Source organism: Coregonus clupeaformis, chromosome 12, assembly GCF_020615455.1.
Source record: "Coregonus clupeaformis isolate EN_2021a chromosome 12, ASM2061545v1, whole genome shotgun sequence".
NCBI lineage: Eukaryota > Metazoa > Chordata > Actinopteri > Salmoniformes > Salmonidae > Coregonus > Coregonus clupeaformis.
In genome coordinates, this window is record NC_059203.1 from 14,530,058 (window position 1) to 14,544,613 (window position 14,556).

The following is a 14,556-nucleotide window of genomic DNA, read 5'->3' on the forward strand; positions in this document are numbered from 1 at the left end:
TACTCCACAAGCCCTTTGTCCATTGAGGGAGGGGGGGTTACTCCACAAGCCCTTTATGTCCATTGGGGGGGGTTACTCGACAAGCCCTTTATTTCCATTGGGGGGGGGGGGGGGGTTACGCAACAAGCCCTTTATGTCCATTGGGGGGGGTTATGCAACAAGCCCTTTACAGTGGGGAAAAAAAGTATTTAGTCAGCCACCAATTGTGCAAGTTCACCCACTTAAAAAGATGAGAGAGGCCTGTAATTTTCATCATAGGTACACATCAACTATGACAGACAAAATGAGAAAAAAAAATCCTGAAAATCACATTGTAGGATTTTTAATGAATTTATTTGCAAATTATGGTGGAAAATAAGTATTTGGTCAATAACAAAAGTTTCTCAATACTTTGTTATATACCCTTTGTTGGCAATGACACAGGTCAAACGTTTTCTGTAAGTCTTCACAAGGTTTTCACACACTGTTGCTGGTATTTTGGCCCATTCCTCCATGCAGATCTCCTCTAGAGCAGTGATGTTTTGGGGCTGTCGCTGGGCAACACGGACTTTCAACTCCTCCAAAGATTTTCTATGGGGTTGAGATCTGGAGACTGGCTAGGCCACTCCAGAACCTTGAAATGCTTCTTACGAAGCCACTCCTTCGTTGCCCGGGCGGTGTGTTTGGGATCATTGTCATGCTGGAAAGACCCAGCCACGTTTCATCTTCAATGCCCTTGCTGATGGAAGGAGGTTTTCACTCAAAATCTCACGATACATGGCCCCATTCATTCTTTCCTTTACACGGATCAGTCGTCCTGGTCCCTTTGCAGAAAAACAGCCCCAAAGCATGATGTTTCCACCCCCCATGCTTCACAGTAGGTATGGTGTTCTTTGGATGCAACTCAGCATTCTTTGTCCTCCAAACACGACGAGTTGAGTTTTTACCAAAAAAGTTCTATTTTGGTTTCATCTGACCATATGACATTCTCCCAATCCTCTTCTGGATCATCCAAATGCACTCTAGCAAACTTCAGACGGGCCTGGACATGTACTGGCTTAAGCAGGGGGACACGTCTGGCACTGCAGGATTTGAGTCCCTGGCGGCGTAGTGTGTTACTGATGGTAGGCTTTGTTACTTTGGTCCCAGCTCTCTGCAGGTCATTCACTAGGTCCCCCCGTGTGGTTCTGGGATTTTTGCTCACCGTTCTTGTGATCATTTTGACCCCACGGGGTGAGATCTTGCGTGGAGCCCCAGATCGAGGGAGATTATCAGTGTGTCTTCCATTTCCTAATAATTGCTCCCACAGTTGATTTCTTCAAACCAAGCTGCTTACCTATTGCAGATTCAGTCTTCCCAGCCTGGTGCAGGTCTACAATTTTGTTTCTGGTGTCCTTTGACAGCTCTTTGGTCTTGGCCATAGTGGAGTTTGGAGTGTGACTGTTTGAGGTTGTGGACAGGTGTCTTTTATACTGATAACAAGTTCAAACAGGTGCCATTAATACATGTAACGAGTGGAGGACAGAGGAGCCTCTTAAAGAAGAAGTTACAGGTCTGTGAGAGCCAGAAATCTTGCTTGTTTGTAGGTGACCAAATACTTATTTTCCACCATAATTTGCAAATAAATTCATTAAAAATCCTACAATGTGATTTTCTGGATTTTTTTCCCTCATTTTGTCTGTCATAGTTGACGTGTACCTATGATGAAAATTACAGGCCTCTCTCATCTTTTTAAGTGGGAGAACTTGCACAATTGGTGGCTGACTAAATACTTTTTTCCCCACTGTATGTCCATTGGGCGGGGGGTTACGCAACAAGCCCTTTTGGGCTTTTTCCCCTCTTGCACATACTGTTTTTATTTTTTTACTGTTACTGTCTTTCTATTTGATTTTACTGTTACTAACTGTTTTTCTATTTCTGCAAATAAACTAAACATAAGAAACGGTAAATACAGTTCGAATCCACATTTATTTGATCCACATCTTCTCTATATGGAACAGAGGAACACCGCTTGTCCTGGCTTGCGGCCATATTCTGAACCATGCACAACACCTGCCATTCCCTTTTATAAGTAGCCAATGATAACCCGACTCATTAGCATACACACACCTTATGTGATAGTCGCAATGTATACAGACCAATTACAGTTATTGTATTGCTTAATATGTAAATGAACTTGTCTTAGTATAACCTTAGTGTACCTATACACTACAGGCTGCTGGTCCTGCAGGTGGATTACTGACTGCCTGTCTGTCATGTGTCTATTGTGGGTGTTATGTGTTGTGTGTCTGTGGTGTGTCTGTGGTGTGTCTGTGGTGTGTCTGTAGTGTGTCTGTGGTGTGTCATGTGTCTGTTGTATCCTCATTAACTGACTCTGTTGTATCTTTCTGCTAACTAACTAGCTAACTAACTAGCTAACTAACTGACCCGTGACTGTCTCCCCCCGGCCCATGTTAGGTACTGGCGCCGGAGGCTGGGTCTGCAGGTGGTCTACTCTGAGAACAGAGGCTACCGGTTCTGTTACTCCCACAGAGGGAAGCCCGGTCCGAGCCGCCCCTCTATTCTCATGCTCCACGGCTTCTCTGCCAACAAGGACATGTGGCTTCCTGTGGCTAAGGTACAGTATGGGCAACCATAGGGCAACCATAGGGCAACCATAGGGCAACCATAGGGCAACCATAGGGCAACCATAGGGCAACCATAGGGCACGCATAGGGCACGCATAGGGCACGCATAGGGCACGCATAGGGCACGCATAGGACAACCATAGGACACGCATGCTCACATTTTGCAGGGATCACATATACTGAAAATACACTCACTGTACTTTAAGTCGCTTTGAATAAAAGTGTCTGCTAAATGGTGTATATAATGTCTACCTGAAATCAGACCATACGCTGAACATAGTAAACAGCAGTGTTGTAGTACTTGAGTCCAGGACTCGGACTCGAGTCCCGATTTTCATGACTTGTGACTCGCCTTCTCGACCATTGGTGACTCGGACTCGTCTTCTTGTGACTTCAATTTGTACTGGATCAGCTACTATGATAGGTAGAATATTAGCAGCACTGGGTGCGCTGAACAGCGAGGGTTCTGTTCTGTAGCTAGCAGTGGGAAGGACATGCCACACTGGCACATGCAGCCACATCATCAGCCCCATATCATCGCCCCATATCATCAGCCCCACATTATCAGCCCCATATCATCAGCCCCATATCATCAGCACCATATCATCGCCCCATATCATCAGCCCCACATTATCCGCCCCATATCATCAGCCCCATATCATCAGCCCCATATCATCAGCCCCACATCATCAGCCCCATATCATCAGCCTACATTATCAGCCCCATATCATCAGCCCCACATTATCCGCCCCATATCATCCGCCCCATATCATCAGCCTACATCATCAGCCCCATATCATCAGCCCCACATTATCCGCCCCATATCATCCGCCCCATATCATCAACCTACATCATCAGCCCCATATCATCAGCCCCACATCATCAGCCCCATATCATCAGCCTACATTATCAGCCCCATATCATCAGCCCCACATTATCCGCCCCATATCATCCGCCCCATATCATCAGCCCACATCATCAACCTACATTATCAGCCCCATATCATCAGCCCCACATTATCCGCCCCATATCATCAGCCCCATATCATCAGCCCCATATCATCAGCCCCACATCATCAACCTACATTATCAGCCCCATATCATCAGCCCCACATCATCAGCCCCACATCATCAGCCCCACATCATCAGCCCCATATCATCAGCCCCACATCATCAGCCCACATCATCAGCTCCACATCATCAGCCCACATCATCAGCCCCACATCATCAGCCTACATTAACAGCCCCACATCATCAGCCCACATCATCAGCCCCACATTATCAGCCCCACATCATCAGCCCCACATCATCAGCCCCACATCATCAGCCTACATTATCAGCCCCATATCATCAGCCCCACATCATCAGCCAACATTATCAGCCCCACATCATCAGCCCCACATCATCAGCCCCACATCATCAGCCCCACATCATCAGCCTACATTATCAGCCTACATTATCAGCCCCACATCATCAGCCCCACATCATCAGCCCCACATCATCAGCCTACATTATCAGCCCCACATCATCAGCCCCACATCATCAGCCTACATCATCAGCCCCACATCATCAGCCCCACATCATCAGCCTACATTATCAGCCCATATCATCAGCCCCACATTATCAGCCTACATTATCAGCCCATATCATCAGCCCACATCATCAGCCCCATATCATCAGCCCCACATTATCAGCCCCATATCATCAGCCCCATATCATCAGCCCCACATCATCAACCTACATTATCAGCCCCATATCATCAGCCCCACATCATCAGCCCCATATCATCAGCCTACATTATCAGCCCCATATCATCAGCCCCACATTATCCGCCCCATATCATCCGCCCCATATCATCAGCCCACATCATCAACCTACATTATCAGCCCCATATCATCAGCCCCACATCATCAACCTACATTATCAGCCCCATATCATCAGCCCCATATCATCAGCCCACATCATCAGCCCACATCATCAGCCCCACATCATCAGCCTACATTAACAGCCCCACATCATCAGCCCCACATCATCATCCCACATCATCAGCCCCACATCATCAGCCCCACATCATCAGCCCCACATCATCAGCCCCACATCATCAGCCTACATTATCAGCCCCACATCATCAGCCCCACATCATCAGCCTACATTATCAGCCCCACATCATCAGCCCCACATCATCAGCCCCACATAATCAGCCTACATTATCAGCCCCATATCATCAGCCCCACATCATCAGCCTACATTATCAGCCCCACATCATCAGCCCCACATCATCAGCCCCACATCATCAGCCCCACATCATCAGCCCCACATCATCAGCCCCACATCATCAGCCCACATCATCAGCCCACATCATCAGCCCACATCATCAGCCCCACATTATCAGCCCCATATCATCAGCCCCATATCATCAGCCCCACATCATCAACCTACATTATCAGCCCCATATCATCAGCCCCATATCATCAGCCCCACATCATCAGCCCCACATCATCAGCCCCACATCATCAGCCCCACATCATCAGCCCACATCATCAGCCCCACATCATCAGCCCACATCATCATCAGCCCACATCATCAGCCCACATCATCAGCCCCACATTATCCGCCCCATATCATCCGCCCCATATCATCAGCCCACATCATCAACCTACATTATCAGCCCCATATCATCAGCCCCACATTATCCGCCCCATATCATCAGCCCCACATTATCAGCCCCATATCATCAGCCCCACATCATCAACCTACATTATCAGCCCCATATCATCAGCCCCATATCATCAGCCCCATATCATCAGCCCACATCATCAGCCCACATCATCAGCCCATATCATCAGCCCCACATCATCAGCCCCACATCATCAGCCCCACATCATCAGCCCACATCATCAGCCCACATCATCAGCCCCATATCATCAGCCCCACATTATCAGCCCCATATCATCAGCCCCATATCATCAGCCCCACATCATCAACCTACATTATCAGCCCCATATCATCAGCCCCACATCATCAGCCCCACATCATCAGCCCCACATCATCAGCCCCACATCATCAGCCCACATCATCAGCCCCACATCATCAGCCCACATCATCAGCCCCACATCATCAGCCCACATCATCAGCCCCACATCATCAGCCCACATCATCATCAGCCCACATCATCAGCCCACATCATCAGCCCCACATCATCAGCCCCACATCATCAACCCCACATCATCAGCCTACATCATCAGCCCCACATCATCAGCCCCACATCATCAGCCCCACATCATCAGCCTCTATTATCAGCCCCATATCATCAGCCCCACATCATCAGCCCCACATCATCAGCCCCACATCATCAGCCTACATCATCAGCCCCACATCATCAGCCCCACATCATCAGCCTACATTATCAGCCCCATATCATCAGCCTACATTATCAGCCCCACATCATCAGCTCCACATCATCAGCCTACATTATCAGCCCCATATCATCAACCTACATTATCAGCCTACATCATCAGCCCCACATCATCAGCGTACATTATCAGCCCCACATCATCAGCCCCACATCATCAGCCCCACATCATCAGCCCACATCATCAGCCCACATCATCAGCCCCATATCATCAGCCCCACATTATCAGCCCCATATCATCAGCCCCATATCATCAGCCCCATATCATCAGCCCCATATCATCAGCCCCACATCATCAACCTACATTATCAGCCCCATATCATCAGCCCCACATCATCAGCCCACATCATCAGCCCCACATCATCAGCCCACATCATCAGCCCCACATCATCAGCCCCACATCATCAGCCCCACATCATCAGACCCACATCATCAGCCTACATCATCAGCCCCACATCATCAGACCCACATCATCAGCCCACATCATCAGCCCCACATCATCAGCCCCACATCATCAGCCTACATTATCAGCCCCACATCATCAGCCCCACATCATCAGCCCCACATCATCAGCCCACATCATCAGCCCCACATCATCAGCCTACATTATCAGCCCCACATCATCAGCCCCACATCATCAGCCCCACATCATCAGCCTACATTATCAGCCCCATATCATCAGCCCCACATCATCAGCCCCACATCATCAGCCTACATCATCAGCCCCACATCATCAGCCCCACATCATCAGCCCCACATCATCAGCCTACATTATCAGCCCCACATCATCAGCCCCACATCATCAGCCCCACATCATCAGCCTACATTATCAGCCCCACATCATCAGCCCCACATCATCAGCCCCACATAATCAGCCTACATTATCAGCCCCATATCATCAGCCCCACATCATCAGCCTACATTATCAGCCCCACATCATCAGCCCCACATCATCAGCCCCACATCATCAGCCCCATATCATCAGCCCCACATCATCAGCCCCACATCATCAGCCCACATCATCAGCCCCATATCATCAGCCCCACATTATCAGCCCCATATCATCAGCCCCATATCATCAGCCCCACATCATCAACCTACATTATCAGCCCCATATCATCAGCCCCATATCATCAGCCCCACATCATCAGCCCCACATCATCAGCCCACATCATCAGCCCCACATCATCAGCCCACATCATCAGCCCCACATCATCAGCCCACATCATCAGCCCATCATCAGCCCCACATCATCATACCCACATCATCAGCCCACATCATCAGCCCCACATCATCAGCCCCATTATCAGCCCCATATCATCAGCCCCACATCATCAGCCCCACATCATCAGCCCCATATCATCAGCCCCACATCATCAGCCCCATATCATCAGCCCCACATCATCAGCCCCACATCATCAGCCCCACATCATCAGCCCACATCATCAGCCCCCTACATTATCAGCCCCATATCATCAGCCCCACATCATCAGCCCCACATCATCAGCCCCACACATCATCAGCCCACATCATCAGCCCCACATCATCAGCCCCACATCATCAGCCCCATATCATCAGCCCACATCATCATCAGCCCACATCATCAGCCCACATCATCAGCCCCACATCATCAGCCCCACATCATCAGCCCCACATCATCAGCCTACATTATCAGCCCCATATCATCAGCCCCACATCATCAGCCCCACATCATCAGCCCCACATCATCAGCCTACATCATCAGCCCCACATCATCAGCCCCACATCATCAGCCCCCACATCATCAGCCTCACATTATCAGCCCCACATCATCAGCCCCACATCATCAGCCCCACATCATCAGCCTACATTATCAGCCCCATCATCAGCCCCACATCAATCTCAGCCCCACATAATCAGCCCCACATCATCAGCCCCATCATCAGCCCCTCACATCATCAGCCCCACATCATCAGCCCATCACCCACACATCATCACGCCCACATCATCAGCCCCACATCATCCCCCTATCAGCCCCATATCATCAGCCCCATATCATCAGCCCCACATCATCAGCCTACATTATCAGCCCCATATCATCCCCAGCCCCACATCATCAGCCCCACATCATCAGCCCACATCATCACATCATCAGCCCCACATCATCAGCCCACATCATCAGCCCACATCATCATCAGCCTACACTTATCAGCCCACATCATCATCAGCCCCATATCATCACCCCACATTATCCGCCCCATATCATCAGCCCCACATTATCAGCCCCATATCATCAGCCCCACATCATCAACCTACATTATCAGCCCCATATCATCAGCCCCATATCATCAGCCCCATATCATCAGCCCACATCATCAGCCCACATCATCAGCCCATATCATCAGCCCCTATCATCAGCCCACATCATCGCCCACATCATCAGCCCACATCATCAGCCCCATATCATCAGCCCCACATTATCAGCCCCATATCATCAGCCCCATATCATCAGCCCCACATCATCAACCTACATTATCAGCCCCATATCATCAGCCCCATATCATCAGCCCCACATCATCAGCCCCACATCATCAGCCCCACATCATCAGCCCACATCATCAGCCCACATCATCGCCCAATCATCAGCCCAATCATCAGCCCTACATCATCAGCCCCACATCATCAGCCACATCATCAGCCCCACATCATCAGCCCCACATCATCAACCCCACATCATCAGCCCACATTATCAGCACATCATCAGCCCCACATCATCAGCCCCACATCATCAGCCTCTATTATCAGCCCATATCATCAGCCCCACATCATCAGCCCACATCATCAGCCCCACATCATCAGCCCCTACATCATCAGCCCACATCATCAGCCCCACATCATCAGCCCCACATTATCAGCCCCATATCATCAGCCCCATATCATCAGCCCCACATCATCAACCTACATTATCAGCCCCATATCATCAGCCCCACATCATCAGCCCCACATCATCAGCCCACATCATCAGCCCCACATCATCAGCCCACATCATCAGCCCCACATCATCAGCCCCACATCATCAGACCCACATCATCAGACCCACATCATCAGACCCACATCATCAGCCCCACATCATCAGACCCACATCATCAGCCCACATCATCAGCCCCACATCATCAGCCCCACATCATCAGCCTACATTATCAGCCCCACATCATCAGCCCCACATCATCAGCCCCACATCATCAGCCCACATCATCAGCCCCACATCATCAGCCTACATTATCAGCCCCACATCATCAGCCCCACATCATCAGCCCCACATCATCAGCCCCACATCATCAGCCCCATATCATCAGCCCCACATCATCAGCCCCACATCATCAGCCCCACATCATCAGCCTACATCATCAGCCCCACATCATCAGCCCCACATCATCAGCCTACATTATCAGCCCCACATCATCAGCCCCACATCATCAGCCTACATTATCAGCCCCACATCATCAGCCTACATGATCAGCCCCATATCATCAACCTACATTATCAGCCTACATCATCAGCCCCACATCATCAGCCTACATTATCAGCCCCACATCATCAGCCCCACATCATCAGCCTACATTATCAGCCCCACATCATCAGCCCCACATCATCAGCCTACATTATCAGCCCCACATCATCAGCCCCACATCATCAGCCTACATTATCAGCCCCATATCATCAGCCCCACATCATCAGCCCCACATCATCAGCCTACATTATCAGCCCATATCATCAGCCCCACATTATCAGCCCATATCATCAGCCCCACATCATCAGCCTACATTATCAGCCCATATCATCAGCCCCATATCATCAGCCCCATATCATCAGCCCACATCATCAGCCCACATCATCAGCCCCACATTATCAGCCCCATATCATCAGCCTACATTATCAGCCCATATCATCAGCCTACATTATCAGCCCCACATCATCATATCTGATGAGCTGCTGCTTAGCAGTCTAGCTATTGTCTCTCTCTTGAAAAGTAGGCTGTCTTTGAATTTGTCGTTTCGCTTTACCCTCACACTTTCCCCCCTGCATCCCATAGCCAGGTTCTGACAGTCTCCCTTTTAATTTTCACTCTGGATTTTTTTAAACTACACATATCAGTGGGCGATCACAAAAAAAGTAGCTGAGAGCCTGTTAAAATTATTGTCAATAATAATCTGGTCAATCTGACAGGAGCAATAGCCAATTCCATATAGAGACCATTCATCTCTTCAAAACATAATTACTAATTTGACATAACTATTGAACATTAAAATAAAATGTGTGAGCCTGTGTACGAAGGACTTATTTGTTTCATAGGCTATTGGATATTGCAGGTAATTATGACCATTGGGGAAGGAGGAAAATCATTGCGTTACTTCAATACTCACATGAAAGTCTTCCCGCCAGCCCGCCACTAGTTGTTGCTGGGCAGATTTCCTCTACCAAATCTGAGCCAAATCCAAAGAGGCTCGAATCTAGCAACAGACGAGCATCCGACCAGCAAGCCGTCAGTACAAGTGACCCCCCCCAAAACAACACTAACCAAAATGCCAAATATGTCTAAAGAACCCTGAATCATTAGTTTTGCTTTCAAACTTGTTTTTATGTGCACATAAACCAATATTAATGTGGTATTTTAATGTGACTCAGATTGGAGCACTGGGACCAGGACTCAGACCCAGTAACAGACTGGAGCGCTGGGACCAGGACTCAGACCCAGTAACAGACTGGAGCACTGGGACCAGGACTCAGACCCGGTGACTCAGACTGGAGCGCTGGGACCAGGACTCAGACCCAGTAACAGACTGGAGCACTGGGACCAGGACTCAGACCCAGTAACAGACTGGAGCACTGGGACCAGGACTCAGACCCAGTGACTCAGACTGGAGCGCTGGGACCAGGACTCAGACCCAGTAACAGACTGGAGCGCTGGGACCAGGACTCAGACCCAGTAACAGACTGGAGCGCTGGGACCAGGACTCAGACCCAGTAACAGACTGGAGCACTGGGACCAGGACTCAGACCCGGTGACTCAGACTGGAGCGCTGGGACCAGGACTCAGACCCAGTAACAGACTGGAGCACTGGGACCAGGACTCAGACCCAGTAACAGACTGGAGCACTGGGACCAGGACTCAGACCCGGTGACTCAGACTGGAGCGCTGGGACCAGGACTCAGACCCAGTAACAGACTGGAGCACTGGGACCAGGACTCAGACCCAGTAACAGACTGGAGCACTGGGACCAGGACTCAGACCCAGTAACAGACTGGAGCACTGGGACCAGGACTCAGACCCGGTGACTCAGACTGGAGCGCTGGTACCAGGACTCAGACCCAGTAACAGACTGGAGCACTGGGACCAGGACTCAGACCCAGTAACAGACTGGAGCACTGGGACCAGGACTCAGACCCAGTGACTCAGACTGGAGCGCTGGGACCAGGACTCAGACCCAGTAACAGACTGGAGCGCTGGGACCAGGACTCAGACCCAGTAACAGACTGGAGCACTGGGACCAGGACTCAGACCCAGTAACAGACTGGAGCGCTGGGACCAGGACTCAGACCCAGTAACAGACTGGAGCGCTGGGACCAGGACTCAGACCCAGTAACAGACTGGAGCACTGGGACCAGGACTCAGACCCAGTGACTCAGACTGGAGCGCTGGGACCAGGACTCAGACCCAGTAACAGACTGGAGCACTGGGACCAGGACTCAGACCCAGTAACAGACTGGAGCACTGGGACCAGGACTCAGACCCAGTAACAGACTGGAGCGCTGGGACCAGGACTCAGACCCAGTAACAGACTGGAGCGCTGGGACCAGGGCTCAGACCCAGTAACAGACTGGAGCGCTGGGACCAGGACTCAGACCCAGTAACAGACTGGAGCGCTGGGAACAGGACTCAGACCCGGTGACTCAGACTGGAGCACTGGGACCAGGACTCAGACCCAGTAACAGACTGGAGCACTGGGACCAGGACTCAGACCCTGTAACAGACTGGAGCGCTGGGACCAGGACTCATACCCAGTAACAGACTGGAGCGCTGGGACCAGGACTCAGACCCGGTGACTCAGACTGGAGCGCTGGGACCAGGACTCAGACCCAGTAACAGACTGGAGCGCTGGGACCAGGACTCAGACCCGGTGACTCAGACTGGAGCACTGGGACCAGGACTCAGACCCAGTAACAGACTGGAGCACTGGGACCAGGACTCAGACCCTGTAACAGACTGGAGCGCTGGGACCAGGACTCAGACCCAGTAACAGACTGGAGCGCTGGGACCAGGACTCAGACCCAGTAACAGACTGGAGCGCTGGGACCAGGACTCAGACCCAGTAACAGACTGGAGCACTGGGACCAGGACTCAGACCCGGTGACTCAGACTGGAGCACTGGGACCAGGACTCAGACCCAGTAACAGACTGGAGCACTGGGACCAGGCTCAGACCCAGTAACAGACTGGAGCACTGGGACCAGGACTCAGACCCAGTAACAGACTGGAGCGCTGGGACCAGGACTCAGACCCAGTAACAGACTGGAGCACTGGGACCAGGACTCAGACCCAGTAACAGACTGGAGCACTGGGACCAGGACTCAGACCCAGTAACAGACTGGAGCACTGGGACCAGGACTCAGACCCAGTAACAGACTGGAGCGCTGGGACCAGGACTCAGACCCAGTAACAGACTGGAGCGCTGGGACCAGGACTCAGACCCAGTAACAGACTGGAGCACTGGGACCAGGACTCAGACCCGGTGACTCAGACTGGAGCACTGGGACCAGGACTCAGACCCAGTAACAGACTGGAGCACTGGGACCAGGACTCAGACCCAGTAACAGACTGGAGCACTGGGACCAGGACTCAGACCCAGTAACAGACTGGAGCGCTGGGACCAGGACTCAGACCCAGTGACTCAGACTGGAGCGCTGGGACCAGGACTCAGACCCAGTGACTCAGACTGGAGCGCTGGGACCAGGACTCAGACCCAGTAACAGACTGGAGCGCTGGGACCAGGACTCAGACCCAGTAACAGACTGGAGCGCTGGGACCAGGACTCAGACCCAGTAACAGACTGGAGCACTGGGACCAGGACTCAGACCCGGTGACTCACACTGGAGCACTGGGACCAGGACTCAGACCCAGTAACAGACTGGAGCGCTGGGACCAGGACTCAGACCCAGTAACAGACTGGAGCGCTGGGACCAGGACTCAGACCCAGTAACAGACTGGAGCACTGGGACCAGGACTCAGACCCAGTAACAGACTGGAGCGCTGGGACCAGGACTCAGACCCAGTAACAGACTGGAGCACTGGGACCAGGACTCAGACCCAGTAATAGACTGGAGCGCTGGGACCAGGACTCAGACCCAGTAACAGACTGGAGCGCTGGGACCAGGACTCAGACCCAGTAACTCAGACTGGAGCGCTGGGACCAGGACTCAGACCCAGTAACAGACTGGAGCGCTGGGACCAGGACTCAGACCCAGTAACAGACTGGAGCACTGGGACCAGGACTCAGACCCAGTAACAGACTGGAGCGCTGGGACCAGGACTCAGACCCAGTAACTAGACTGGAGCGCTGGGACCAGGACTCAGACCCAGTAACAGACTGGAGCGCTGGGACCAGGACTCAGACCCAGTAACAGACTGGAGCGCTGGGACCAGGACTCAGACCCAGTGACTCAGACTGGAGCACTGGGACCAGGACTCAGACCCAGTAACAGACTGGAGCACTGGGACCAGGACTCAGACCCAGTAACAGACTGGAGCGCTGGGACCAGGACTCAGACCCAGTAACAGACTGGAGCGCTGGGACCAGGACTCAGACCCAGTAACAGACTGGAGCGCTGGGACCAGGACTCAGACCCAGTAACAGACTGGAGCGCTGGGACCAGGACTCAGACCCAGTAACAGACTGGAGCGCTGGGACCAGGACTCAGACCCAGTAACAGACTGGAGCACTGGGACCAGGACTCAGACCCAGTAACAGACTGGAGCACTGGGACCAGGACTCAGACCCAGTAACAGACTGGAGCACTGGGACCAGGACTCAGACCCAGTAACAGACTGGAGCACTGGGACCAGGACTCAGACCCAGTAACAGACTGGAGCACTGGGACCAGGACTCAGACCCAGTAACAGACTGGAGCGCTGGGACCAGGACTCAGACCCAGTAACAGACTGGAGCACTGGGACCAGGACTCAGACCCAGTAACAGACTGGAGCACTGGGACCAGGACTCAGACCCGGTGACTCAGACTGGAGCGCTGGGACCAGGACTCAGACCCAGTAACAGACTGGAGCACTGGGACCAGGACTCAGACCCAGTGACTCAGACTGGAGCGCTGGGACCAGGACTCAGACCCAGTAACAGACTGGAGCGCTGGGACCAGGACTCAGACCCAGTAACAGACTGGAGCGCTGGGACCAGGACTCAGACCCAGTAACAGACTGGAGCACTGGGACCAGGACAGACCCAGTAACAGACTGGAGCGCTGGGACCAGGACTCAGACCCAGTAACAG

At 52.0% G+C, this 14,556-nt stretch overlaps 1 protein-coding gene across 2 annotated transcripts in view; it reads left to right on the top strand.

The window, feature by feature from the left end:
- Nucleotides 1-14,556, top strand: part of abhd6a (abhydrolase domain containing 6, acylglycerol lipase a) — a 48,600-nt gene that overhangs the window by 18,485 nt on the left and 15,559 nt on the right. For both annotated transcript variants that reach the window (XM_041891808.2, XM_041891807.2), the window contains exon 3: nucleotides 2,437-2,596. In XM_041891808.2, the coding sequence (XP_041747742.2) occupies nucleotides 2,437-2,596 (160 nt within the window). The remainder of the gene's footprint in view (nucleotides 1-2,436; nucleotides 2,597-14,556) is intronic.